This window comes from Eumetopias jubatus, unplaced genomic scaffold (assembly GCF_037043125.1).
Source record: "Eumetopias jubatus isolate StellerSeaLion01/CBP00866 unplaced genomic scaffold, mEumJub1_p1.0 scaffold_16, whole genome shotgun sequence".
In the NCBI taxonomy this organism is placed as follows: Eukaryota; Metazoa; Chordata; class Mammalia; order Carnivora; family Otariidae; genus Eumetopias; species Eumetopias jubatus.
In genome coordinates, this window is record NW_028274822.1 from 78,372,417 (window position 1) to 78,399,537 (window position 27,121).

The 27,121-nt window shown below is 46.2% G+C and overlaps 2 protein-coding genes across 2 annotated transcripts in view; one reads left to right on the forward strand and one right to left on the reverse strand.

Moving 5' to 3' along the window:
* CCDC60 (coiled-coil domain containing 60) overlaps positions 1-27,121 on the reverse strand; it is a 169,063-nt gene that overhangs the window by 24,478 nt on the left and 117,464 nt on the right. Inside the window, exons 4-5 of the mRNA XM_028116686.2 lie at positions 16,740-16,844; positions 9,138-9,245 (exon numbers count right to left, since the gene is read on the reverse strand). Of these exons, the coding sequence (XP_027972487.2) occupies positions 9,138-9,245; positions 16,740-16,844 (213 nt within the window). The remainder of the gene's footprint in view (positions 1-9,137; positions 9,246-16,739; positions 16,845-27,121) is intronic.
* LOC114219148 (protein farnesyltransferase/geranylgeranyltransferase type-1 subunit alpha-like) lies at positions 18,962-20,332 on the forward strand. The gene is made up of 2 exons (XM_028116640.2): positions 18,962-19,957; positions 20,158-20,332. Exons 1-2 carry the CDS (start codon positions 18,962-18,964, stop codon positions 20,299-20,301), a joined length of 1,140 nt encoding a protein of 379 aa, XP_027972441.2. The 3' UTR covers positions 20,302-20,332.

Below are 27,121 nucleotides of genomic sequence, written 5' to 3' on the forward strand. Positions count from 1 at the left end.
CCAGTGGGGTCAGAGGGCAGCATCCTGTAACCAAACACACTGGTATATATGAATATTTACACTAGGTGGGATAAAGACTGTGAACAGCTTCAGGTCCCATTATGCTACCAGATCAGTTGGGTTCATGTCAAGTTTTGCTGCCAAATGAGTTATGGAAAAATTGAGTTTTCAGAGCCTTTTGGATTTTGGACTTGGGGCTACAGGGCAGTGGATCTCTGTTGATAAGCAAGTGGGAAGACTCAGGTCGTGCTCTTTCAATTGATCCGTCCATCCATCCATTTGTCCATCCATCCATCCATCCATCCATCCATCCCTCCATCCATCCCTCCATCCGTCCATCCATCCGTCCATCCATCCATCCCTCCATCCATCCCTCCATCCATCCATCCCTCCATCCATCCCTCCATCCATCTATCCCTCCATCCATCCACCCATCCCTCCATCCATCCATCCATCCCTCCATCCATCCATCCATCCCTTTCTTTATCTCCTTTTTCTCTGCAGAAAGGATTTTGGGTGGCTGGGATCCTTAAAATCATTTGGCTGGCTGTCACTTAGCACAGAGCAGGGGCTTGAGGGAATGAGATGGCCAGACCAGACTCATGAGGGGAGGCGCTGACAGGGGTCTAGAGTTATCAGGGGCTGCTGAGTGCTGGTGAGGGGGTGGGAGATGCTCAGATACAGGAGGTAAAATGTGATCAAGCTCAAACTTGCCTAAGACTGGTTTCTTACGGCACAGGGCTCTAGGTAGCCGAATCAGAGGCTTTGGCCAGCCCAGATGTGGAGGGGGGTGTGCACTCTTGGATGGCAGGACTTTGCTGAGCATCTACCAGCCCACAGCCACAACATGAGCAACGCACACAGGCGGCAAGGTGGAAGTCGGGCTAGGGAGGGCGGGGTGAGAATGTGCCTCCAAGCTTTTTGTAAGACTTCATGTTTGATTACACAATAAAAAGCCCAATGAATAATTAACAGTGAAGCTCCTTTAACGTTGGTTCTGCCTGCTTCTCCCCCGAGTAATCAAATTAGGGAATATTTAAAATCCAGCCAGAGGAAGGAATAGCAATACACCAGTCCTATAAACAATATTTAAACTAGCGGCGCTTTTGAAGTCTGATTTAAGGCTCACCAACTGGAAGCTTTAGTGGTTCTGCTTTGGAGCATTTCTTTCAAGACCACAGGGCTTTTCGGCTTCTTCCCTTTGCTCACACAGCTCCTGCTGTGCCTCTAGCCTCCTTCTTGAAGTTCAAAAGCAACCCTCTTCCCCTTTTAAAATTAAATCGGGCCCCAGCCAAGCTTTCAAAATCTTAAATATTCAAGCCCGATCAGGAAGATAGAGGTTTTCTGTTAACACTGACTTCCTAGATGACCCAAAATCCATTGCGGACTTAAGGCAGCAGGTAAATGAGCTAAAAATACAGCAAGGTTCCCGAGATCTTAAAAACGCCCTGCACCCTTGCTCATGCAAAGCCACTGATAAAGAAAGGGCCTGGTAGACAGAATCGGTCTCTGTGATGTTTCATTCTCGGGAGCAAATAAACCAAAAAGGAAGCTCAGATAGGGCAGGAAAAGAAAGAAACCACCCGAGTTTCTTTGTCCACAGGGGGCTCAGTGCACCTTGTCCGAGATGGACACAGCAAGGGGACACTCCTTCCCAGGGCTTGGTGGGATAGTCAGTAGTGCTGTTTAATGAGTAGTCCCAGGTCTTTCGGGCTCCTTTTCTGTCAGGAGTAGCCCTGTGACTTGCTTTGTTTAAAAATGCACGAGTGATGGGGCACCTGGGGTGGTTCAGTTGTTGGGTGTCTGCCTTTGGCTCGGGTCGTGATCCCGGGGTCCTGGGATCGAGCCCCGCATCGGGCTCCCTGCTCGGTGGGGAGCCTGCTTCTCCCTCTCCCACTCCCCCTGCTTGTGTTCCCTCTCTCGCTGTGTCTCTCTCTAAGCCTGCTTCTCCCTCTCCCCCTGCTTGTGTTCCCTCTCTCGTTGCATCTCTCTCTCTCTCTGTCAAATAAATAAATAAAATCTTTAGAAAAAAAATAAGAATGCATGAGTGAAAGTGACATGTGGCATTGAGGGTGGTAGCTTGAAGGGCCAGCCCTCAAGGCAGGTTCCCTTCTCTGTGCTGTTGATGGTGGAAGCTTGCCTTGAGACAGAGCTCCTATCAGCCTGGGTCCTCAGTGAACTGTAATGAGCACAGCGCCATGTTGATGACCAGTAGGGTGAGCAGGAAATGAACCTGGGTTGCGTTAAGCTGCTGAGATTTTCGTGTTGTTCATATCGGCAGTTTAGTTTACCTAATTAATGTCCCTGACACACTGTTTGCGTGACCTCAGGCAAATCTCTCTGAGCAAGAGAACCAGGAAAGTAGTGTATGTTGGTGGTGAACAGGGGGTTTAAGAATCAGGTGGACTGGATGTTCGAGTCCTGTGCCCGTCCTGCTGTTTCCTGGGTGTGTGTCTGTGTAAGTTACTCTGCCTCTCAGAGCCTCGGTGTTCTCATCTGTAAAATGGAGGGAATAATATTAGCTACGTCAGAGGCTTGGTGTGAGGATGGGGTGGGGCTTGTTAAGGGTGTGGTGGGGTGCCTCGTACAGAGAACTGAACACAAACTATTAACAGCGGGCTTTTTTCGACAGCTTAGGGTGGCTTGGAGGAGGGGCTGATGGTGGGGAACAAGGCAGTAGGACAGATCCGTGGGGGAGGAGTGGCTACGATTTTCAGACTAATTTTACCCCTGCTGAAGCTTTTGGCGGGGGGGGGGGGGTCCTATTTGCTAGAAATCAAGGGACGAAAGCGTAGAGCACAGTCGCATCTCATTTAACTATACCCGCCAAGCACATTTTGTTCCTGGCGAGTCACTTGAAATGTCTCTCCACAGTAGCAATCAGAGTTGTTTTCTCCAATACTTCCCTCTCTCTCTTTGTGAACCCTCATTTGGGGTAAAACACCTGCTTCTCAGAGTGGAAAGTGTGTTGGCGGGTTTAGAATGCATTCATGTGTCCACGACCGAGTTTGGAGGACAGAGGCAGCTGCTGATGGTGCACCAGGGAGGGGACTGAGACCAGAGCTCCCAGGATCTCCCAGGCGGGTTGCCTCCCTCGTGACAGGTGCTCTGATCATCCTGCCCCGGTCCCCTACTCCTGCAGAGATGTCTTCTTGAGTAAAGCAGTGGAGGCACGATGCAATTAAATCAGTGCAGAGAGGAGAGCAGGTGGAATCGGAGATTTCACTCAAATGTCACCTCCTGAGTGAGTCTTTCCCGGATGACCCAATTTAAAAGTCACCCCCCACCTGCCACTCTCGCATCACCTCATCAATTTCTTCATGACGCTTGATGCTACCTCAAAGCATCTTGATGATTGCATGTTTATTATCTGCTGCTCTCCCCACGTCCCCTAGAACAGAAGCTCCAGAGAATAGGGATGTTGTCTGTCCCTTCACTGCTGTATCCCTAGTAATGCCTGAAAAAAGCAGGTTTGAGGAAAATGAGCGTTTCTGAGGTGGGGGGCACATGTGACAGAGGAAAAAAAAAACTTCAATATAATAATTGCTATTTTTGTGTGTTGTTTGGAGTGATGCTGCATTCTTCCCCCAGAAGACTGGTAATCTGGCAAATTAAAAGTTCTTACAGGAATTGGTTAAATATGGTGAGACACTCCATAGTCATTGAAAGAGGTTTCAAAATGGAGACTTGGTTCCCATATATTAAGTTAAATACCAAAGCCCTAAGTATAGAGTGGCCTTTTTTTGTTGCTTTTTAAAAGAAAATTGTATATGCACATTTCATTATCTTGGTAGGTTGCAGTCCCTTTTGTATCCTGAGGTTGCCTGGCAAATAGTACTTTGTGATGAGTTATTCTTTTCATTTTTGGACACCACATGGTACCCTAAATTAATTGAAGACTTTTGGGCTTTCGCTGGGGGCAGAAGAAACCATCATTTAGTGGTTAAGCACATACGCTTTGCAGCTGGGCTACCTGAATTCCAATCCTGACTTAGCTTTTACAAGCTATGCAATTTTGAGCACGTTACTTAAGTTTTCTGTGCCTCAGGTTCCTCTTCCGTTAGAATGAGGCTCAACTGAAGTAATATACTCAGAGCAGTGCTTGACATGGGAAGCATTCATAGGCCAGCTATTTTCATCATAATACAGGAGTTAGATTTAGGTGCCTGTGTCCTATGTGGAATGTCAGAGTATGCTTGCCTTTTAGCCATACGTGTTTTTCTAAAGGAATAGCAGTTTCATTGTGCCTGGACAGCCCGGCCCTTGGGTGTCTGGACTCCTTTAATGAAAGCCAGGATTATACCCACCTGGACTCCCCAGTTAAGAGTGGGTGCGGTGATCTCTCTCTGGGACAGCCCTAGGCAATAGGACATAGATGATTTGTGCTGCCCAGGGGACAACTCCTCACACCTTTGCCCCGTGGTGTATGCTATTCCTTGCCTGGAAGGTAAATCAGGAGCTCCTTACTCTCCTGCCTAGCCAGGGGTCTGCCTGGTTCTTTCCAATGGGAACTAGGGAAGGTGATGGCAGGCCTGGGGGTAAGTGGAATTGGGGTGGAGAGGTGCTTGCTTACACCTCATCTTGTCTGCTTCTCTTGTCATTCACTTCTAGTCATTCCTTGGAAAGTTAATCTCTAAAAAAAACCCCAATACCAATATAAGTTCATAACCCCTTATCCAATTCTAAAATCCAAAGGGTGTTGAAAAAACAGAAAAAGTTTAATAACTGATTTGGCAGCAAAACATGACCTGAACTCATGGGAGGCTACCAATGACTTTTATTTATCTTTATTATGCACTTAGTGTAAATATTCATTTTTTTCCCTGTGGAAATACTGTGTTGGATGATAGTCTGCTGCCCCAGTCCCCTCTGGGGGTGTGATGTTTTCTATAGCGTATGCTCCATATTTCGTTTTTAAAATGCCAAGAAAGAAAGAAAAAAAAAGCAATTTTGAAACTCAGGTGGCCCCAAAGTTTCAGATAAAGACTTGGGTACCTTTATATATAAAATAAGTCTTACTTCGCTGAAACAGAGGCTTGCATCTCCCAGAGAAGGGCAATTAGCACATTTGTTCTTGAAAGCTCAGTTTCTGCTCTCTCGTGGACCCAATCATCTTGTCAATTGAAATAAATTCTCCCTGCTAGCGATGGGATTAATAAGGATGCTGGGAAATGATAATGTGTTCGGATTGCCATGTGGTGAATTTGAGAAGGCCTTTTATCCTCCCCAAATAAGGCACAGACTCAGATGAAACCCTTAATGACATCCTAAAATCTGTCATCTGCCCATTCACCCAACCATCCACCAGTACTAGCTAAATATAGGATCTTCCTGCAATTAACAAAGATAACCTTCTGCTTGCGGCGCACTAGCCGTCAGTTAGTAAAATTTGGCTGCCTGTAGAAAGCCCGTGTTGAGATATTGAACCACCCCACTCTCTTGCTATAAAATCCATAAGGGGGCAGGGTTGGATCTGCAGCCATCATCATGCCTAATAGAAGAGAAACCTCTGGGATCTACAGGTCCCCGATGATGGATGTTTCCTTTTGGAAAATGCATGGTGGGTGTTGGGGCTCAGGGTTTGTGTTTCAGATGCTTGAATAGCAAGAGATGCTGGCTCCTTGATGGTGGAAACTCAGAAAAGCAAAACTGGAAGTTTGGTATTTCTCTGTCGGGATCATTCCCTGGATTGCTTATCTTTGCAACCAGATCTTGGTTGACCTTGCTTAGCTTTTTTCCTGTCTGTTTGTATGTTTGTTCATTCTCCCAGTGAATATGGATCTCATCTGTTGGTAAAACTCTGCTCAGAAGTTTCTTTCTTTCCTTAAGTCTCAATGGTATTGATAATCAAAAAGGCAACTGCTTTTTGAAATGGGGATTTTAATCTTAAATAGCTATCGTTCAGTGAGCCCTCACAGTGCTCTCAGTCACTGGGCTAAATGCTCTATGTTCTTTATCTTCTTGATGCTTACAATAACTCTTCTGAGGCAGGAGCCCATTTGATAGATGAAGAAACAGAGGCCCAGAGATGTTAAGTGACCAAGGTCACATAGCTATCAAGTGGCTGAGCCTGGACTCATCCAGGTCCATCTGATGCTAGAGCCCTTGCTCTACTCATTTTCAGTTCCTCTGGGCTTTTAAAAAATGCATTTGAAGATTTACAGACATTTGAATTATGATATCAGGATGAAACATCATAAACAGGGATTAGGCATTAAAGACAAGACATCCTTCTCCTTTCTTGCTAAATAAAAAGATGTTTTCTGGCACTTTCTAGGAAACCTAAGCCCCTGCCCAACCCCCACCCTCAGATTTATATATTAAAAAAAAAAAAAATCAATCCCCCAGAATGGTGTGCTGGAGTTGGCTTATGCTGGCTCACAAGAACTGAACGTGTGCATCTGTCCCCAGCCCCAGGTTCATGTTGGTAAGCCTGAAATCAGCCATGGCTGGATTATGTCCACCATGGAAATTGGCATTGTTATATGTCATGGCTTTTCCTTCTTGGAGAACTGTTCTGTTTATTAAACATTTATTAAACATTTACCAGCATACCACCAAACTAAAATCACATGGTTCACTAGAAAAAACAAGCCCCAGCAAATACTCTGACTTCCCATGGGAATCTTTCTGGATGCATTTTTCTGTCAGGCTGAGGTTCTGGTTCAGGTTCTGCTCTGATAGAGCTGGATATCCATGGATCCCTGATGAACTCCACTACTCTCAATGTGACCATGTGTCTTTTTTTTTTTTTTTTTAACCACAGGTAACAGTTTTTGGTCACATTCTGGGCACATTTCTAAAACCAACCTAAAGAAATAAAGATGCTTCTTTTTATCTTCTCAATCCAAATCCTACATTATATTCTTGCCGCAGTTTGGGAGAATGGATGCCAAATGTTGGAGGCAAAGTGTTGCTGCTGGGAGATTGGGGAGATGAAATGCTATTAGAAGTCCACTGGCTGAGGGACTTTTTTCTTAGAATCTAAGCAATCAACTGTGAAAAAAAAATAGATGTTGCCTTGACCTAAAAATTCCATTTCTCAGAATCTAGCCAACAGAGATATTTTCAACCGGGTACAAAATGTATGTACAAGGATGTTCTGTGCAATACTACTTGAAATGGCAAACACTTGGGAACAACCTTAGTGTCCCCCAGTAGAGAAATGGTTATCTAAATTATGGTCCACCCCTACCATAGACCATGGATATAACCATTTCTTTCTGAGGGAATGTATTCTGTTAAAGGATGGTGGAAACTGTCAAAAGAACATAGAAACTTTGTATGTACCATCATGGAAAGATGTCCATAAGATATTTTATCTTATTTTTAAAGATTTATTTATTTATTTAAGAGAGAGAGAGAGAATGGGAGGAGGGGCAGAGGGAGAGAGAGACTCTTAAGCAGACTCCTTGTTGAGTGTGGAGTCCTATGTGGGGCTCAGTCTCACAACCCTGAGATCATGACCTGAGCCAAAATCAAGAGCCAGATGCTTAACTGACTCAGCTACCCAGGTACCCCCATAAGATATTTTTAAAGGGGGAAAAGTAGAAAAATGTACAGAACAATATTCAGAATATGATCCCAATTCTGTTAAAAAAAAAAGTGGGGGGAGTATATCTATATATATTCATAAGGGGAAAGCATTAGGTCTGGAAGGAGGAAGGTCATACCTCAGACCTTTAAAAGGGGCTTCCTCTAAGAAGAAGAAGTGGTGTATGGGAAATGTCTTAAGGTTGTGGTTTTCAAACAAATTCTGTGAACCACAGAAATATTTTGGAAATAACTGGGGTGCCGTGGTGGGGATGGGAGAGAGTTGGAGGCGCCCCAGGTTCTCCAGGCCTCCCAACTTCCTGCTTTGTGTAGAAGCTACATTTTAACAAATTTGTTTTACATTATTGGGGTTTCCATTAAAAAAAAAAAAAGGATTTCTGCTGCTAAAAAAAAAAAATAAAGGTTATAAACCAGAGCACCAAGGGAAACTACAATTTTCAGTTCATCCCAACCCAAAACATGAAATCAGTTGGAGTTACTAGTCTATCAGTAGATGCAGGATTTATATTTCTGGTTGCATTTGATGTTTGTTTATCTGGGCTCTGGTGCAAGGGATGAATTAGAGCAGGGGGTAGGGTGGGGTTTGGGAGGTGGGTGGTAAACACCCTCAGGAAGAAGGAATTAATTAAGATTCAGGAAGAAAAGGAAGACTGAATTCACCTGGGGGGTGGGTGGGGCTGTGAGAAAGAGGCCATTATCAGTTTATTGGGGAGGGAGTTGTGGGGGTTCCCACTTATGGGAGAAGGGGACCTATTTTACTTCATTCAGCATGGGATTTTCACAGAGCAACTCCAGTTCCTCAGGTCAGGGTCCCTTCCCCTTTAGCACCATTCTTGGGGGCAGCAGGACTCTCCATAAAGAACCAAGGCCTTATATGCCTGCCTGTTCCTCATTCCGCCCCTGTGTGGGCAATGCAGCTCCTGCAGCAGTGGCCTCAGGGCTTTTGCATGAACCCTCCCCTCTGGTGAGGACACACGTAACACTCTTCTTGGCCTAGACAGCATGCACTAGAGCTTCGGCCCAGCTACTCCAGGGACCTGAGCACTGAGTCCTCTCTTGGGTCCAAGTGGAGAAACAGCCACCAATATATGTTCAAACAAACAAATAAACCTTGGGAAAAAGAAGAAAAGCAAGAACAAAGTGAAAGAGAAGAGGACAAGGAAGTGGGAGGAGGAAGAGGAAGAGGAGCAGATAAAGAATAGTGTTGGGGAGGGGTCCAAGAAGGGAGCTGGGCAGAAACCTCGCTGGGCATCCAGCGGTGTGCTGGTCTACCTGGCCAGTCTCTGTGGTGTCAATACTCCCATCGTGGCTGGTTGATTCCAAGCATCCAATGGGATGTCAGTGGATGTGGAGCTGGGGAGAATTGCTGGGAGGAGATGCACACCGTTGGCTCTCATGAGCCTATATGACCTGTATGGCATGGCTCCGAGCTCACCCCTTCTGGATCCCACAGAGCACGTCGGGGAACTCCTGAAGCAACCCACCCACCAAAAACAGCAAAAGGAGGGGAAGAGCAGATAAGAGGCCCTCCCCTATGGCAGAGTGTGCTGCTAGTTACAGCGGGTTGAAGGGCTCAGACCTACTTTGGATTCCAGCAGGTGATCACGGGCTTCATGATGTGGTGGGTGTGGTCGATAGTCAGGGCCTCCAGGAGCCAGTGGAGGGCACAGAGCTGGCGGAAGAGGGGCTCCCTGCAAAGACAGAGGTGGGAAGGGGGAGCCCAGTGGGACCCTGTTCCAACTACGTCCTTCACAATAATGGCCACAGAGATTGTGAACTGCTGGCTTGCAGTTAGAGAGATGTTGCCATGCTCCAGGCATGGTATTTCCTATTCCTCATCTCATCGCGTCTTTGCAATGTACCCATGAGGTATTCATGGGCCTATGTTACCGATGAGGAATCTGAGGCTCAGCGGAGTGAAGGAGCCTGTGCCAGTTTGCTGACCTAGCAGGTGGCAGAGCCATGATTTGACGCGAGATCACCCTATGCTGGTCATGGCCGGGGGGTGGTTCTGTGTAGGAGAGAAACAATGGAGGGGTCCCCCAGCTAGAGGTCTTGACTTAGGCAAAGTGAGTGGGTTAAAGGACATTCATATCCTGCAGGTACCTACCTGTTCATCTGATGAAAGTACAATAAATATGCTAAAAGTGTCAAAGAAGGCTGGACACACAAGGAAACTGGATTTATTGTAATCTTCCTCCTACCCCCAGACCAACAGTTGGATCCATTGTTTTAAATTTATAGGTCCTTTGCCTGCAAATATAGCTGGATGTTGAAGAAAACCACATTGAACCTATTATCGGAAAATGTAACTAAAACACTGTATAAAAGCATATCTGACCTGTATTTTCTGATTTGGGGTGGCATCTTGTATTACAGGGAGCCAGACATTGAGTAGGGCACCTTACACACTTTATTTAATTCTCCCAACAACCTGCAGGGGTATGAATCATTATCCACATTTTAAAGAAGAGGAAACTTAAGGCTCAGAGAGATACTGTCACTTTGCAGTAGGTCACACAGCTTGTTGGTGATGGAGGTAGGATCTGAATATCTCATTCGATGCTCCCACCAATCCTATAGGAAAGGTACTGTTACTATGCCCTCTTTGCAGACGAGGGACTTAGGTAGGGAAGTTGCTCAAGGTCACATTCCTAGGGTTGGTGAGGATCTGAAGCCCTGTTTAACCCCAGAAGCTGTGCTTTCATGGGCCCCAGCTCTGTCTGAGGTGCTGATGAAGGCGATGCAGTGGTCACCTGGGGCGTGGGGCCAAGAGAGGGTTAACCTGCTGCCTGCATTTTTTCTGGAAACAAGGTGGAGTCCTGACCGGCCACCCCCGCCCTGCATGATCTCTCCTCTTACACTAATGGGTGAAATGCCTCCCTTATGAACCTGTGTAATTGCTCTTCTCTGAAGTTCATCTTGATCAATAATCCCTAGAGTTCCTGGGTCTGATGTGCGGAGGGGCAGGAAGGGATCCACCCTCTCTGCTTCCAGGAAGGCCCCACTCCAGAAGGTGGAGCCCAAGTGCGGAGCTGACCCCAGGTTTGTCCCGGTGAATCCCTTGAGAGGCGTCCCTTTTTCTCAGCTTGAAGCAGAGCTTCCCCTACTACCCCACCCCTCACTCCCCTCCAGGCTGGCCATGCCCTTTGGGTCTTAGGAAAACCAGGGTCATCAGCTCTCTCTTTCTTCTGCACTGGAGCCCTTTCTTCCTCCTTTCTTTCCACACGTTATTTACTAACACCTACTCTTCCCTCATTTCTAAGTTAAAGGTACGGCAAGCCCATAGCCCTTCACATTCTGGTCTGCCTTCCACCTTAGCACCACCTTGGTCCTTACAGGTGCATTTCAGCAGCTCTGAGCACTGGGCCATGTCCAGCGTTTCGCCAAGAGCAACAGCTAGTTCCTGCCATGTGCCTGGCACCCCACGTTACCCTCACCATAACCCAGGACATTGCAAAAGGCCCAGGGACATGTCCCCTCTTCTGGTCACCATGGAGAGCCCCTGTCAGCCTGGGCTGTGGGTTGTGTGGGGTGGAGGCTGGGAGGAAGGGATAAGCAAAGAGGGTTAATTGGTGAGGTGGGGTCTGCTTGGTCATGGTGGGGATGGGGATGTGGGGCATGGGAGCATCAGATTCATTTCTACAGGTGACAAGCTCAGGCATAAACCTGACTCTATCCCTCCCTTGCTTAAAATCTTCAAACTCTCCACACCATCTGTTTTGGGCTAAATTGTGTCCCCCTCAAAATTCAGATGTGGAAGTCCTCACCCCCCAGGGACCTCAGAATGAACCCATATTTGGAGACAAGGGCTTTGAAGTGGTGATTGTAGTAAAATGACGCCCTAACTAGGGTGGGCCCTAATCTGGTCTGACTGGTGTTCCTCTTGAGAAGAGGAAATTTGGACACACAGAGAGACACCAGTGATGCACATGCTGGAAGGAAAGACCATGTGAGGACTCAGGGAGACGGAGGCCTCAGAAGAAACCAACCCTGCTGACATTTTTTTTTCCGCTGACATCTTGATCTTGGACTTCCAGCCTCAGGAACAATGAGAAAATGTATTTCTCCTGTGGAAGGCTTTTGATGTGGCAGCCCTGGGAAACTAACAGACTGTCACCTGTGAGAATTCTGTCCGCCTCACCAGCCTTGAGTCTCCCCATGGCCCCTCTTCTGCCTTCTGCAGCCTGGGCAAGCTCTACTCGGTTGCTCAGGCTCACCCCACTCTCACTTTGCACTGCCTAAGTTAAAATCCAAGCTTTGCCACCCACTAGCTATGTGCTCTTGGCTAAATTACTTAACTTCCCCGAGCCTCACTTTCCTCATCTATAAAATGGCAGGAATTGTTAGAGTGAGGGTGAGAAGAGGTGGTTGGGACTGTTCTCTGCTCTGATATATATATATTCCTCTTCCTCCTCCTTCTCTGCCTCTCAGCTCAGATGTCACCTCCACCAGGAAGCCTTCCTTGATTTCTCCAGGGTCTGGGTTAGGATCTCTTTCAGCATCCTAAAGCATCCCATCTTTATAGCATATCTCTTTGCCCCTACATTCCCAGTCCCCGCTCTATTGTAAATACCCGTTTACTTGTCTCTCTAGCCCACGAGCCTGCAAGCTACAGAGTCTTGCCCACTGCAGGTTACTGCTGGGCACAGAGTAGGCTCAGTGTATTACTGGCTCCTGAATGGAAGGTGGTGGTAGTGAACTGGTTCAAATCTGACATTTTCTGGAGCTGATAACTTGGGCAAAATTCTCATTTGCAGAACCACTGAGATAATGAAGAGTAGTTAACAACAACAAAATAATAATAGCAAACACGTCCCACGGAGCATTTACACTGTGCCAGCAGACTCTGTGTTAAGTGCTCTACATATGTTGACTAAGGTCATCCCTGTGAGGAAAGTACTACTGATATCTCCATTTTGCAGATAAGGAAACTGAGGCCACGTAACTTGTCCAAATTCAAAAGAGCCAGCAAATGGCAGAGCTTGAATCTTAGCCCAGGCAGTCTGGTTTCTGAATCTGTGCTTTATCTGTGATATTGAAGTTGTCTCTTGTTACCAGGGAGAGCCCTCCCTTTGCACTAGAATAGGGTTTCGTCCAATGGGTCTGGACTTTATTCTCTATTTATAAGAAGTGCCTCACAAAAACCTGCACAAGGTGCTTATATATAGCAGCTTTATTCATAATTGCCAAAACTTGGAAATAGCCAAGATGTCCTTTAGTAGGTGGAGGGATAAATAATCTGTGGTACATATACCCAGACAATAGAATATTCAGTGCTAACAAGAAATGAGCTACCAAGCCATGAAAAGACATGGAGAAACCCGAAATGCATATGACTAAGTGAAAGAAGCCAACCTGAAAAGGCTACATAATATGTGATTCTGACTGTGTGACATTCTTAAAAAGACAAAACTATGGAGATGGTAAAAAGATCGGTGGTTGCTAAGGTCGTGTGGGGAGGGAGGGATGAACAGGTGGAGCATAGAGGGTTTTTAGGGCTGTGAGAATACTCTGTATCGCACTATGATGGTGGATGCATGCCCTTATACATCTGTCCAAACCAACAGAACGCACAGCTCCGAGTGAGTCCTGATGTAAACTATGGACTTTGGCTGATGATGTTGTCAATGTAGATTCATTTTTTTGTAACAACCACACCCCTCTGGTGGGGATGTTGATTAATGGGCGAGGCTGAGCACAGATGGGGCAGGGGTTGTAATGGGAATTTCTGTATCTTCTACACACTTTTGCTCTGAACCTAAGACTGTTCTAAAAAAAAAGAAAAGAAGAAGTGCCTCAAACCTGACAACTGTTCATCTAATGTGCAGTAAAATAAACTGGAGGAAAAAAAAAAAAGAAAGAAAGAAAATCCCTGGAGACATGCTTGACAGAAATCAGTACTTTCTCATAATGATTGTATGTCAGGTCATAGCACAGTATTTTGGATTTTACCAAATTAAAAGAGAGGGCACTTATCCTTGCATCCAGAACTCCAGGTGAGCACACCTGAATAGCCCACTCTATTGAAACTGCCATACCAGCCAGAATACGAGTGGGCGAAAAATTCCCCGAGAAGAAAACATTTTGTGCTCTTACAAAGAGAAGTTGGAAAATGCCTACAAAGCCATTTCAAGCACCCCATGCCAACTGCCAAGGACAGCCCTAGACAGGTTGCAGGCACTGCTCCTGCTGTTCCGTTGCTTAGGGAAGGCTGGGAGGGGCAGCCTGTCATCTCAGAGAGGAAAGGAGGAGCTGTTTCTCATGTCTAAAGACCATCCCCCCACCTTTTTATAGATGAAGATCAAGTCTCCCTTGACATGATTGAATTGATCCCCATACGGTCAATCCAGAATATTCAGCCAGTTTGGGGCTCAATTACCTTGGAGTGAAGGGACCAACCAGGCTCTGATCCACATGGGCTGATGTGATAACTGAGGATTTGAGAACTGAGCAGGCATGCCCTGCCCTGATGCCTTTTGGTAGACTGATTACAAAAATGTCCTTTCCTGCATCCATACACTTTGCAATGTGACTTTGCATCTTCCCCATCAAGAGGTGGAATCTTTTCCCCATTCCTTGTATCTGGGCTGGCTTGATGCTTTGGCCAGTAGAATGTGGTAGAAGCTTCATTGTGTCCATTCTGAGCCTAAGCCTCAAGAGACTTTGGTGCTCAGGCTCTTGTTTTTGGAACCCTTCCCAACTGCCCGGGCTAGCCTGCTACATGATGAGAAACACGTGGCCCCGTCACTCTTGTCACCCTAGCAACCAGTCAACTAACAGACCTGTAAGTGATGCCACCCTAGACGGCTGACCTTGTGCATACCCATCATCTGGGCACACATACATGCACCAACCCAGCCAGGATTAGCCAAGCCAACCCAGACCAGCAGAACCACCCAGCTGACCTGTAGACTTGTGAGCAGCAAAAAATGGTTATTGTTTTAAGCAACTCCATTTTGAGGTATTCAGTAATACAGCAATAAATGACTGATACACTCACCAAATGCAGCCAGAGCCTTTTAACAGACAAGGAGAAGAAAGGGCAGCGTTAGCAAACTATAGCCAGTGGGGGCTACTGCCTATTTGCAAATAAAACTTTATTGGAACACAGCCACATCCATTCATTGCAGCTTTCATGCTGCAACGGCAAAGTTAAGTAGTTGTAAGAAAGGCCATCTGGTCTGCAAAGTCTAAAATATTTACTGTCTGTCCCTTTAGGAAAATGTCTGCTGACCCCTGGTCTAGGGTATAACAGAAACCAAAAACAGCCACTGTGATCATCATCGTCATCATCATCATCATCATCATCATCCTGGCCTACCTCACAAACCTGGTGTAAAGATCTGATTTAGGAATGAGGAAGTCAGAGTTCCTGTTGGAAGAATTTTGGCAGGTTCTGCCCCCCCTCTGGGCTTCAGTTCCCTTATCTGGCATTGAAGGTACGTGAGTAAGAAACTCTCCAGTTACTTCTGAGGTTGATTTAAGCCTCACCTTGTTCAGACCAAATGAATAGAGGGTGGGGCCCAGGAATAAGCATTTTTCAGGCATCATCCCCATTTCCATCCTCGGAGGATTCACATGCCAAGTGAAGGCTTAAGAACCACTGATCTACACCATTTGGTTTCACAAGATTTGTCCACGGGAAAGACAGGCAAAAGTGCAAGTGTTTCCAAGGGACATGATGAGAAGTTGCAAAGCCTATTTTTGCAAGGAGATGTTTTAAGAACATCAAGTTTAGGTTGCCAGTTGGACTGTCCCTGAACAAATCAATCAGATTTCTCTATCAAGAGTTCAGGCGATCTCTATCAAGAATCCAATCATAATGTCAATCAAAGGGAAGTAGGAGGAAAGTAGGGAGGGAGCTCATCAAAAGCTGGAATATTAGGGAGGGATATTGATGCTGCAGCTGCTGCATTGTTTTACTCTTCAAGTACATGAGACTTGGCTTTCCAAATACATCATGAGCTCCTCAAAGGCAAGGCTTTGGGATATGCTTTCTGTGTAGTGCATGGTGATGAGCGTTTGGGCTGTGAAGTCAGACAGACTTGGCTCAAAACCCCAGCGCAGCAACATGCTGAGCTCTGTGACCTTGGGCAGAGGGGCACACCTCTCTGATTGCTGCTTTCTCATCTGCAGAGGCAGGTAATAATACATCTATATAATAGGGCTGCTGAGAGAACTGAATGAGATATGCCTACAGAGAAGTCATGCCATGTAATGGCATGACTACATGCCATGTAAAGTCATGCCAGTAATGCCATTCTTACTGTGCATACTGTAGGGACCTAATAAATATTTGACAGATCAACAGACAGAGAAGTCTACAATCCATTGCATCATTTTCATTGCCCTAAAGCAGTAGGTCTTAACAGGAGGTGGGGGGAAGCGGGTGGGCATGATTTTGTCCCCAGGGGCCATTTGTCAACATCTGGAGACATTTTTGGTTGTCACAACTTGGGGGTGGGAAGCTACTGGCACCTAGTGGGTAGAGGCCAGGGATCTTCCAAACACCTTACAATACACAAGACAGTCCTTCACAACAAAAAATTTATTCATCCCCAAATGTCAATAGTGTCGAGGTTGAGAAACCCTGCCCTAAAGTCAAAAGCTTCTGTCTTTGCGCCTGAAATCTTCCAGTCGAAAAGTGCTAACTAGCACAAAAGAAAACATTGGGTTTGGAATTCTTTGGAATAGACACAAGGGGAACAAGATGCCAAGGTTTTAGAAAGCCAGAGTGTTCTTTGGAGAGTTGATTAGCCCCTGTTACACCATGCAATGATGAGTTCATGCCTCGGGTCAGGAGACAACAGGTGCTTCTCTGGGAAATAGCTCCTTGAGTTTTGGGGACATGTTTTTCCCAAAAACCATGCCCACGCTCAGTGAGGGCTGCAGACGGATTTTATCAGGCTTTGCAAACTATTTGACATTAGAGCGTCTGGCTTGGTAAGGAACGGAATGACTCAGTCCCAGCTGATTTGCCACTTAGCTCTAAAGCACCGTGTCTGCTTTCTGTTATTTTTATATGCCAGATAGCGTTGCCAGCTCCAGGCTCTATGTCCCTTTCAGGAGGACAAAGGAACAGCTCAATAGTTCCCAATGCATTGTTAGCTCCTTGAGTCATTTTACCTTGGCTTCAGTTGATAAGCTAGCAAGGCAGACAAGCCAGAGGAGGGACTACTTACACATGAGCCTCAGGTAGCGAGGGCAAGATGATGCAGCTGTGCGCGGGGGTAAATGGGCAAATGACTCCAGCGCCCATCTTCTTAACCTTCTCGTCATTGTATGTGCTGGAGGAGAAGGAGAAAGAGAGAAACAGAGTGAGCAAGGAGCAGCAGGCTTGTTTTTTTTAAATTTAATTTATTTATTTGAGAGAGAGCGCGCGCGCAAGCACACAAACCAGGGGAGGAGCAGAGGGAGAGGGAGAAGCAGACTCCCCGCTGAGCAGGGAGCCTGATGCCGCGGGTCTCGATCCCTCATGACCTGAGCCGAAGGCAGATGCTTAACCGACTGAGCCACCCGGGCACCCCAAGGAGCAGCAGTTTCAAATACCTTCTTCTTTTGCCAGGGTTTATTTGGAAGATATGATTGGGCACCTACTATGTTCCAGGCAATAATTCTGGCTCAAGGGATGAGGAGGCTTCTAGATGCAGGCAGTGGACAGATCATATAAAAACCTCTGCTCTCATGGAGCACATATTCTAGTGGAGGAACAAAGAGAATTAACAAGATAAACGGGGAAATGCTGTGGTATATTAACAAAGATTAGGGCTGGGGTATGTTTTCTGAAAGGGCCAGACAAATATTTATGACTTTGTCGGACATGCAGTCTATGTCGCAACTACTTAGTAGAATGAAAGCAGCCATGGACATATGGAAACAATATGTAAATGTAAGTATTCCAATAAAACTTTATTTATAAAACCAGCCTAGGGGCTGGATATGGCCCATGGGCTGGAGTTTGCTAACCCTGCTGTACTAAATAGTGAGACATGCTCTGGGGAATAACAAACAGAGAGAGTTCAGAAGGGCTGGGATGGCTGGGAGTTGCAATTTTAAATAGGGTGATGAGGGGCGGTATCACTGAAAAGGTGACATTTGATAAAAAAATCCGCAGAGTATAAGGGAGTGAGGCACACAGATGTCTTGGGGCAGCGCATTCTGGATAGAGGGAACAGTGGGTACAAATGTCCTGAGGTGGAGCTGGGTCTCAGAGACAGCGGGAGGTGAGGGGGAGAAGGGAAGGGAGAGAACGGGGGCCTTGCAGACCACCACGGGGACCTGGGCCTTTTCGCTGAATGGGGAGTCAAGGATTTTGAGCTGAGAGAAGATGCGTCTGACTAGCATTCAGAAAGGATCCTTCTGGCCACTGTTTTGAAAATGGTCTTGGGGGGGCGCCTGGGTGGCTCAGTCGTTGAGCGGCTGCCTCCGGCTCGGGTCATGGTCCCAGGGTCCTGGGATCCAGCCCCGCATCGGGCTCCCTGCTCCGCGGGAAGCCTGCTTCTCCCTCGCCCCCTCCCCCTGCTCGCGTTCCCTCTCTCGCGGTGTCTCTCTCTGTCAAACAAATAAATAAAATCTTTAAAAAAAAAAAAAAAAGAAAATGGTCTGTGGTGGGGGTGGAGGGCAAGGACAGAGGCAAGGAGACCTGTCAGGGGTATCGCCATAATTCCAGCCTGAGAGGGGAAGGTGGCTTCAGCCTGGCCATGGGGTCCTGGCCATGGGGACAGTGAAAAGTGGCAATGAGGGTATGAGCCAGAGCCAAGGAACTGCCTGGAGTTTGTGGTTCCTGTTTCCCGTCTTTTCCTTAAAGAGGCTTCATCCAACTCTACAGACTGCTGACTAATTGGCTGGCCGAATCAGCCATAAAATGTGGGGGTCTTAAACTTTAGAAATGGGCACAAGGCGTGTCCCCAAAGATCAGCCACAACCAGTCATACCTCCACAGCCACCAGGCAGGCTGCTACGGGAAACCAGAGCCCCGTGCTCTGCCCCACAGAGAATATGGAAGCTTCCTCCCAAGCCAGACACCATCTGGGAAAGGGGAGGAGGGGGCTTGCTTAGAGAAGGGAGACATAGCCCAGACAGGCAGTTCATCTATGAAACCACTGGACGTTTACCGGAAAAAGACTGTTTTCAAAATGAAACAGAGTAAGTTACATTTAATACCATATTAAATTTTTTTTTTTCTCCACCATTATGGAGCAAGTCATTTCTGTTATAGAAAATAGTTTTTTTTTTCTTTCTAGCAGGCCTGAGTCGTAGGATATATATTGTTTTGCCCATGACCAAATCTAGCCTGCAGACACATTTTAAGAAGCCTACTGTGTGTGTAGTTGGATCAATTGTATTTTAAAACTGGGAGATTTCACATAAAAATGGAGAGGTTTTGGTTGCGGACCGAGGTGAGATGGCGGCCACTGAGGGGGTCGGAGAGGCTGCGCAGGGCAGCGAGTCCGGTCAGCCGGAGCCGCCACTGCCCCAGCCGCACCCTCCGCCGCCCCAGCAGCAGCAGGAAGAAGCTATGGCGGCTGAGCCCGGAGAAGCGGTGGCGTCCCCTATGGACGACGGGTTCCTGAGCCTGGACTCGCCCACCTATGTCCTGTACGGGGACAGAGCAGAATGGGCTGATATAGATCCAGTGCCGCAGAATGATGGCCCCAATCCAGTGGTCCAGATCATTTATAGTGAAAAATTTAGAGATGTTTATGATTATTTCCGGGCTGTCCTGCAGCGTGATGAAAGAAGTGAACGAGCTTTTAAACTAACCAGGGATGCTATTGAGTTAAATGCAGCCAATTTTACAGTGTGGCATTTTCGGAGAGTTCTCTTAAAGTCACTTCAAAAGGATCTACATGAGGAAATGAACTACATCACTGCAATAATTGAGGAACAGCCCCAAAACTATCAAGTTTGGCATCATAGGCGAGTATTAGTGGAATGGCTAAAAGATCCATCTCAGGAGCTTGAATTTATTGCTGATATTCTTAATCAGGATGCAAAGAATTATCACGCCTGGCAACATCGACAGTGGGTTATTCAGGAATTTAAACTTTGGGATAATGAGCTGCAGTATGTAAACCAACTTCTTGAAGAGGATGTGAGAAATAACTCTGTCTGGAACCAAAGATACTTCGTAATTTCTAACACCACTGGCTACAATGATCGTGCTATATTGGAGAGAGAAGTCCAGTACACTCTAGAAATGATCAAATTAGTACCACATGATGAAAGTGCATGGAACTATTTGAAAGGGATTTTACAGGATCGTGGTCTTTCCAAATATCCAAATCTGTTAAATCAGTTACTTGATTTACAACCAAGTCACAGTTCCCCCTACCTAATTGCCTTTCTCGTGGATATCTATGAAGACATGCTAGAAAACCAATGTGACAACAAGGAGGACATTCTTTTTTTTTTTTTTTTAAAGATTTTATTTATTTACTTGAGAGAGAGAATGAGAGAGAGAGAAAGGTCAGAGGGAGAAGCAGGCTCCCTGCTGAGCAGGGAGCCTGATGTGGGACTCGATCCCGGGACTCCAGGATCATGACCTGAGCTGAAGGCAGTCGCTTAACCAACTGAGCCACCCAGGCGCCCAAGGAGGACATTCTTAATAAAGCATTAGAGTTGTGTGAAATTCTAGCTAAAGAAGAGGACACTATAAGAAAGGAATATTGGAGATATATTGGAAGATCCCTTCAAAGCAAACACAGCACAGAGAGTGACCCACCAACAAATATACAGCAATAACACCATCTGGAAGAACTCGATGGAATGCTTTTATTTTTTTAAGGGACTCTAATGCAGGCGTTTAAACCTAAAGCGATCATTCCCTTTGCCTGTGGTGTAAAACGTGCATTGCACAGGTACTGCTTTTTAACAAGAACTAAGTGTGATGCTCCTTGGGTGCTGCTGCTATTCAGACTAGTAATTTGATTCTTTTAAAGCAAAGTAATTTGGGGGGAGGGTGAAGAAACAGAAAGTCCCATGAAGGAACTTTTGTAGACTTATCAACATTTACTCTAATCCCTTAGCATCAGCTCCTCCCTAAAGGGAATATGCGTCAGGATTTGCAGCATTAATAAATGCTGGTAACTTGTATGTAATGGGTATAAGGTAACTTAAATTTGGGTTCAGGAAGCAGGGAATGCAGTGTTACATTAGAGCTGCTCTGCCACACTCACAGTATCTTGCTATCACTGTAACCAACTAATGCCAAAAGAATGGTTTTGTAATATAATTATAGATGTATCCTAAAAAAAAAAAAAAATGGAGAGGTTTTGGCTCTGAAAACGAAAACTGTTGCCACTCTGGGCCTGTGTTCTGGCTAGCTAGAGTCAGGTGGGGCCCAAATCAAGGTCCTTGCCCACTTTACACGTGGTGTGGGCTTCTCAGCGGGTTGCCTGAGACTCATGCACCCCTGGCTTCTCACTCCTCATCAGCCTTATTCCTTCCTGCTACGTGTGAATTCCCTTAGGGCCTTTTAGTTTCTGAGCCTCAGTCTAAGTACCTTCATTGATTGACTCATTAACAGGTTCCCTGGTTCATTCATTTCTGCCTGGATTTATTGAACATCTCTGGATGGCTGGAGGCGGTGGACATAGCAATGAATGAGACAGACCCAGCCTCTCCCCTCTGAAGCTTAGAGTCTAGGGGTAGAAACGGGCATAACCAAACATGCAGTTGTGATGAGGCTGAGTGGAAGAGTGTATGGTTCTTCAATAGCACAAAATAGGGAGTTTGAGGGCGCCTGGGTGGCTCAGTTGGTTAAGCAACTGCCTTCGGCTCAGGTCATGATCCTGGAGTCCCGGGATCGAGTCCCACATTGGGCTCCCTGCTCAGCAGGGAGTCTGCTTCTCCCTCTGACCCTCTTCCCTCTCGTGCTCTCTATCTCTCATTCTCTCTCTCTCAAATAAATAAATAAAATCTTAAAAAAAAAAGAAGCTCTTTACTATAAAAAAAAAAATAAGGAGTTTGAAATGGGGCCAGGGAGTACTTCTTGGAGGAAGTTGTGGCAATTTAGAACCACATGCCCCAAGTTCTTTGACTCTCTTCCAAGAGAGAGATGGCCATATGTGCCCTTCTCCTGGAATCTTGATTCTGTGAGTTGCTAAGCTATTAGAATGTGTTAATCAAAAGAAATTGATGTGATACCCGTTTCTGGGCGTAGGCTCCACGAACTGGCAGCTTCTCCTTCTCATGTCTCGGGATGCTCACTGTTAGCACCCAGCCATGGCCATGCTGTGAAGAAGCTGGCAGCCTGTGAAAAAGCCCCTAGGGCGAAGAACCATGGCTGCTGGGTCTCAGCCCTGGCTGAGCTCACAAGCTGACAGCCAGCTCCAAGTGGCCACCCATGTGGATGTGCCATGTTGGAAATGGACCCTTCGAGCTGCCCCAGCTAGTAGTGCTAGAGACAGTCTTCCCCACTTGCCCAGCTCAAGTCGCAGATTTGTGAGCAAAATAAATGTTTGTTGTCTTGAGTTCTTAAGTTTTGGAGTGGTTGTTCATAGCAGCAGTAACTGGAACAAACACTGAGCTAAAATCTGTAGGTTTGAATGGGAATTAAGTAGGTGAATGGGTTGGGGAAAAGCCCTCCGGTCGTTGGGGGCGGGGGGACGGCATATCATGAGTGCAGAAGTAGGGGAGTGTGTGCGCGGCTGGGGCAGAGGGAGAAAGACAGGACTAGCCCATCCAGAGTCTTGTGGCCCCTGCTCAGACTTTGGTCTTTATCCTGTGAGGAATGGCAGCCATCCAGGGTTTTAAGCTGAAACCAATTTATGTCTTGAGAAGATCACTCTGGTTTTGTGTGGGGAATGAGGCCGAGGGGGGCAGAGAAGGCGGAGTAGGGACACACATTAGGAATTTACCTTTCTCCTGAGAATTCCAGGACAATCCTGCAGTCACAGAGTTAACTAAAAAATAGGACCAGAATCTAGGCCCCCTGATTTCCATTTCCACGAGCTCTTTATTCAACCCTAGAGCTGAGGGAGCCACAAGCAAATACATGGGCTTGCCGAGTTGTACTGGCCCAACCGTGTCCCCCAGTGGTTTAGATTACATAGAAATTAATCCAGCTGTTCCAGTCTTAATCTCCGGTTTTCTGTTCTCCCGCAACCAGATAACAAGAAAAATTCTACCCCTTGTTTTTTTCACCTTTTCAGCTAAATCTGCAACTGAAAAATGAGGTCATTGAGCACAGTGGGAAAGACTGCTTGCAAGCAGAAATCTTTTGGGACATGCTTGATTTTCTTTTTCCCTTTGCCTACTTTGTCAGACTTAAAACTTTTGTCTGAAAAAATTTATCCTATGGTCTTGGAGCCAGTGGGGGGCAGGGCGGGGAATAATCCCTCTTGCTTTTATAATGCGCAAGATCAAATACCTTGTTAAAAAAGTATTTTAAATTAACACTTGTCTTTTTGATACTTCCATGATTGGAATGATATTTATAGCGCGTGGCTCTTAGATGAAATATGCTTTCGAACCTGCCTGGAAATGAAGATTTTTAGCCATAAATCTGAGGATTTTAGGTAATCAAGGCCCAGAGAGATCAAATTCATCTTATTGCATAGTAAAAGCTAATAGTTACTGAGGGCTTCTTGTTTAGTATGCCAGGCTCTGCACTAAGCATTGTTTCACTGGATCCTCATAACAAACCTGGGAGTTTGGTGCCACTCATATGGGTGAAGGAGGCTCAGAGAGGTACAGGGACTGGCCCAAAGTTAAACAGTTGTTTGGGTCAAGTCAGGACTCGAACCCAAGTCCTGTGCCCTTAACCACTACTCTGTACTGGTATGGAGAATCTCCCATTGCTATTTTATAACTCCTGCTGCATTTGATGGCTACACAGGAGTCATGGCCTACATTTTTATTTTGATAGCCAGACTTGTGCAGCTCCTAGAATCCACCACGTAAGACACAAGGAGACCAATGTCTATGAGAAGAACGATCTCATGCGTATTTAAGCTTATTAAACTTTAAATAAACCATGTCTCGCACATTGAAACATGGATGGGAGAAGAGAGAATCATGTTCTATGACCATGGAGTAAAATACCATCCAAACAAGGGAGATGTGGCAACAGAACTATTGAAAAAGTTGTAGGAGAATCTTTAACAGGCGTCTCTCCCCCTTCCCCAGCCCCGGTCCGTTTGCCTGGTAATCTGAGCACAGCTCCTGCAAGAAAGAGCCCCAAGTTCATTCTTTCTCTTTGTATCATGGAAAGCCTGCCAGTTGGCTAGTGTCACTAGGAGTCCCGGGCTCTAAGCACCACCAGGCTCAGGGAGGGCAGACTTTGCACTAAGCTCTTGGAACCCTCATGGAATGAGTAAGAACTGCCTTACTCATCGAGTGGCCTTCTCTCTATCATGTGCCTTTATCCCATGAGCAGACTTCATTGGTGGCCCATTGAGTGGCTAGATGCAGGTGGGTCAGGTCATGACTTGTCTGCTTTCTTTTCACTCTGAAAATCATGTTTCCAAAAGATGACACCATCAACACCCTCCTCTTTTAGCTCTGGCCTTCCTAACCAGAAATGCTGGCCACAGGAATTTCTGCTGGGCTGATACTGGTGGGTCTAACCACGCCTCTTTCTGTTCAGCATTAAAAATCCTGCTCAAACGTCACACTTCTGGGGATTCTATCCAGACTCTCTTTTTGCCCTCTAACGTTGAGGGGATGGGGATTAGTGAAATAATAGAAAAGGTATCTAGTGTCCTCTGCCCCTGGCTTCTGGTAAAGAGCTCCTGAAACCCTTGTAGTCTCCTAAGTGGTGATAGCACTAGGAACATCTTTTGTTCTAATGTTTGGTCTTAGACTGGTTCTTAACACAGAACTCCTAAATCCTGTGGAATTTCCTGCATGGTAAGAATGTCTTTTGCTCTAAGGAGGCAACTCTTGGGTGGGCTCCTGGATAGCTTCAGGAGGGGGGCTGGCCACCAGAAAGACCACACCGTCTGTAGAAGCCTGGAACTTTCAGCCCCACTTGCCATTCTGTAGGAAAGGGGAGAGGGGCTGGCAATTGAGTTAATGTTAGATCATGCCTATGCGGAGAAGCCGCCATAAAAATCCCCAAAATATGGGATTCAGAGAGCTTCTGGGCTTGGTAAATATAGCCAAGTAGCAGGAGGGTGGCACTCCCAACTCCATGGGGACTGAAGCTCCTGACCTCACCCTATTTACTTCTTCATCTGGCTGTTCATCTGTGTCCTTTATTATATAATTAACTGGCAAATGTAAGTTAGTGTTTCCCTGGGTTCTGTGCACCACTCTAGAAAATGATTAAGCCCAAGGAGTAGGTCAGGAGGACCCTGATTTATAGCCAGTCAGTCAGAAGTACAGGTGACAACTTGGGGGTTGTGGTTGGCATCTGATGTGGGGAGCAGTCTCGTGGGACTGAGCCCTTAAGCTGTGGGATCTGACGCTACCTCCAGGTTGATAGAGTCAGAATTGAGTTGGATGACAGGATGCCCCGCCAGTGTCTCGGAGAATTGCTTGGTGTGGTAGAAAACCTCACACATCTGGTGTCAGAAGTGTGAGTGTGGTCATGGCATCAGAATAAAGGAGAAACACAGCAGGAGTGTTTTTCCTTTACAGGCACATTTACGGCCACTTCAGTGGGCATCCTCGGGTTGCTTTATTGTGCTCCTACTGTATGTGGTGGGGACTGTCCCTTAATCCTTTTCATATCTCAGTTACCCCAGAGGGCCTGCACATAGTAGATCTTCAATAAATAATGGTTAGTTGTGCAGTAAGAAGGGGCCTGGAGCAACAAAGCCTCCTCACCCCCAAACTTACTTTGCAACTGGCTAAGATGAAGGTCGAAGACTATATTACACAAAGGGGCCATTGATATCTCACTGAAGATCTTGTGGGGAAGCAGAGAAATGGATTTATGCCTCACGCTATGAGGTAGAACCTCATAAAAATCCCCATTAAATGTCTCTGATCTCTCCCAGTGCTGGCCACTCTCTCTCTTCTCTCCCCCAAAGGGTCCCTTCTGCTCACACTCTTGGCCAGTCTTCTGGAGGTCTCCATTCTGCCTCTTAGGTAAAGCACTTCTGCTCTTTCTCTGTATCTACATATTCCCTTGAATACCCCTGGCTCTCCAAAACAGGCTTCTCCTTGGGATGCCCACCCCTGAAAAAGCATGGAGTGGGGATGGTAAATCATAGATATTTTCTCTCATCTTAGAATGGATAAATGAGTTAATAAATGAATGCACAAATGACAGTCCAGCTTATTTAGATGGACCCTTAGGGTAAAAGTAATCACAAACATTGGACAAAATAGAAAAAATAAAAATAAAAAAAGCAAAGAGCTGATACAAAGTGGGAATCTCCAGACAAAATGAAACCACATTTCTGAAACTCCAGACCACAGAGGTAAGCTAGCATGGGTGCTGCCCTGGTCTTAAGGACATTTGCCAATTTAGAAAAAGTTAACTTTCCTTCTAAAATAGCACACAGGGCAAGAGGGACAGAAACCATAGCCCAGGGTCTGCACAAATGAGGTGTTGAAGAGAAGACCCTTCTTATAATAAGCTGGGATTCCCAAGGGCCACACTTTCTGGGATGAGTATCTAGAAATGTACCAGCCCCTCATGGTCTTGCACTTGGCATTTGCAAACATCACCTGGAACCTTGAGCTTTAAGGAGATCCCCAACCATTAGCGTCCAGCCCCCTGACCCTCACCCCAGGACCTCACAGATCAGAACACCCCCCCTTTTTTTAATTAAGGTGGAAATTCACATAACATAAAATTATCTGTTTTAAAGTGTGCAGTTCAATGGCATTTGAATTGATGGTTGTGCAACCATCAACTCAGTGTGGTCCCAAAATATTTTCATCACCCCCACGGGAGGCCCCCTACCCATTAAGCAGTCACTCCCCACTCCCCCACTCCCTTGACCCTTGGCAACCACCAATCTGCTTTGTGTCTGGAATAAACCTCAAAAACATTCTGGTAAGTGAAAGAAGCCAGATGCAGAAAGGTCACATATTATAGGATTTCACTGATAGGACCCTTGTTTTTAAGAAGCACATATTGAGGGGTGCCTGGGTGGCACAGCTGGTTAAGCGTCCAACTCTTAGTTTCAGCTCAGGTCATGATCTAGGGTCCTGGGATAGAGGCCCACATCAGGCTCCATGCTCAGCACAAGGTCTGCTTGAGATTCTCTCTCCCTCTCCCTTTGCCCCTCCTGCTCATGCTCTCTCTCTCCCTAAAATAAATAAATAAATCTTTAAAAAAGGAAAGAAGCACATATCAATACTTCTCTATATTAACACTGTGAAGAACAGAATTTGGGACATATTGCGGAGGAGAGGGGGTATCTGCTCTGGGTTCCTTTCCTTTGTAGTTGGCAATCTGGCAATTTGGATCCTTGAAGCCCTAGCAGAGTGACTCTCAGCCTTGGCTCCATACTGGAATCATTGTGGGAACTTTAAAACATACTCTATCCAGGGAACACCCCCAGAGAATCTGATGTAGTTGACCTGGGAAGTACCCTGGGCATTAGTATTTTGTATTATTTAGTTGTATCCATGGGATGAGGTGAGCTTTGGGTCCTCCTAG

Excerpts from the sequence above, each read along its gene's own strand:
- LOC114219148 (XM_028116640.2), top strand. The coding sequence starts at position 18,962 with ATGGCGGCCACTGAGGGGGTCGGAGAGGCTGCGCAGGGCAGCGAGTCC. Across the intron at positions 19,958-20,157 it reads AATGTGACAACAAGGAGGAC|ATTCTTAATAAAGCATTAGA; the intron begins ATTCTTTTTTTT and ends CCCAAGGAGGAC.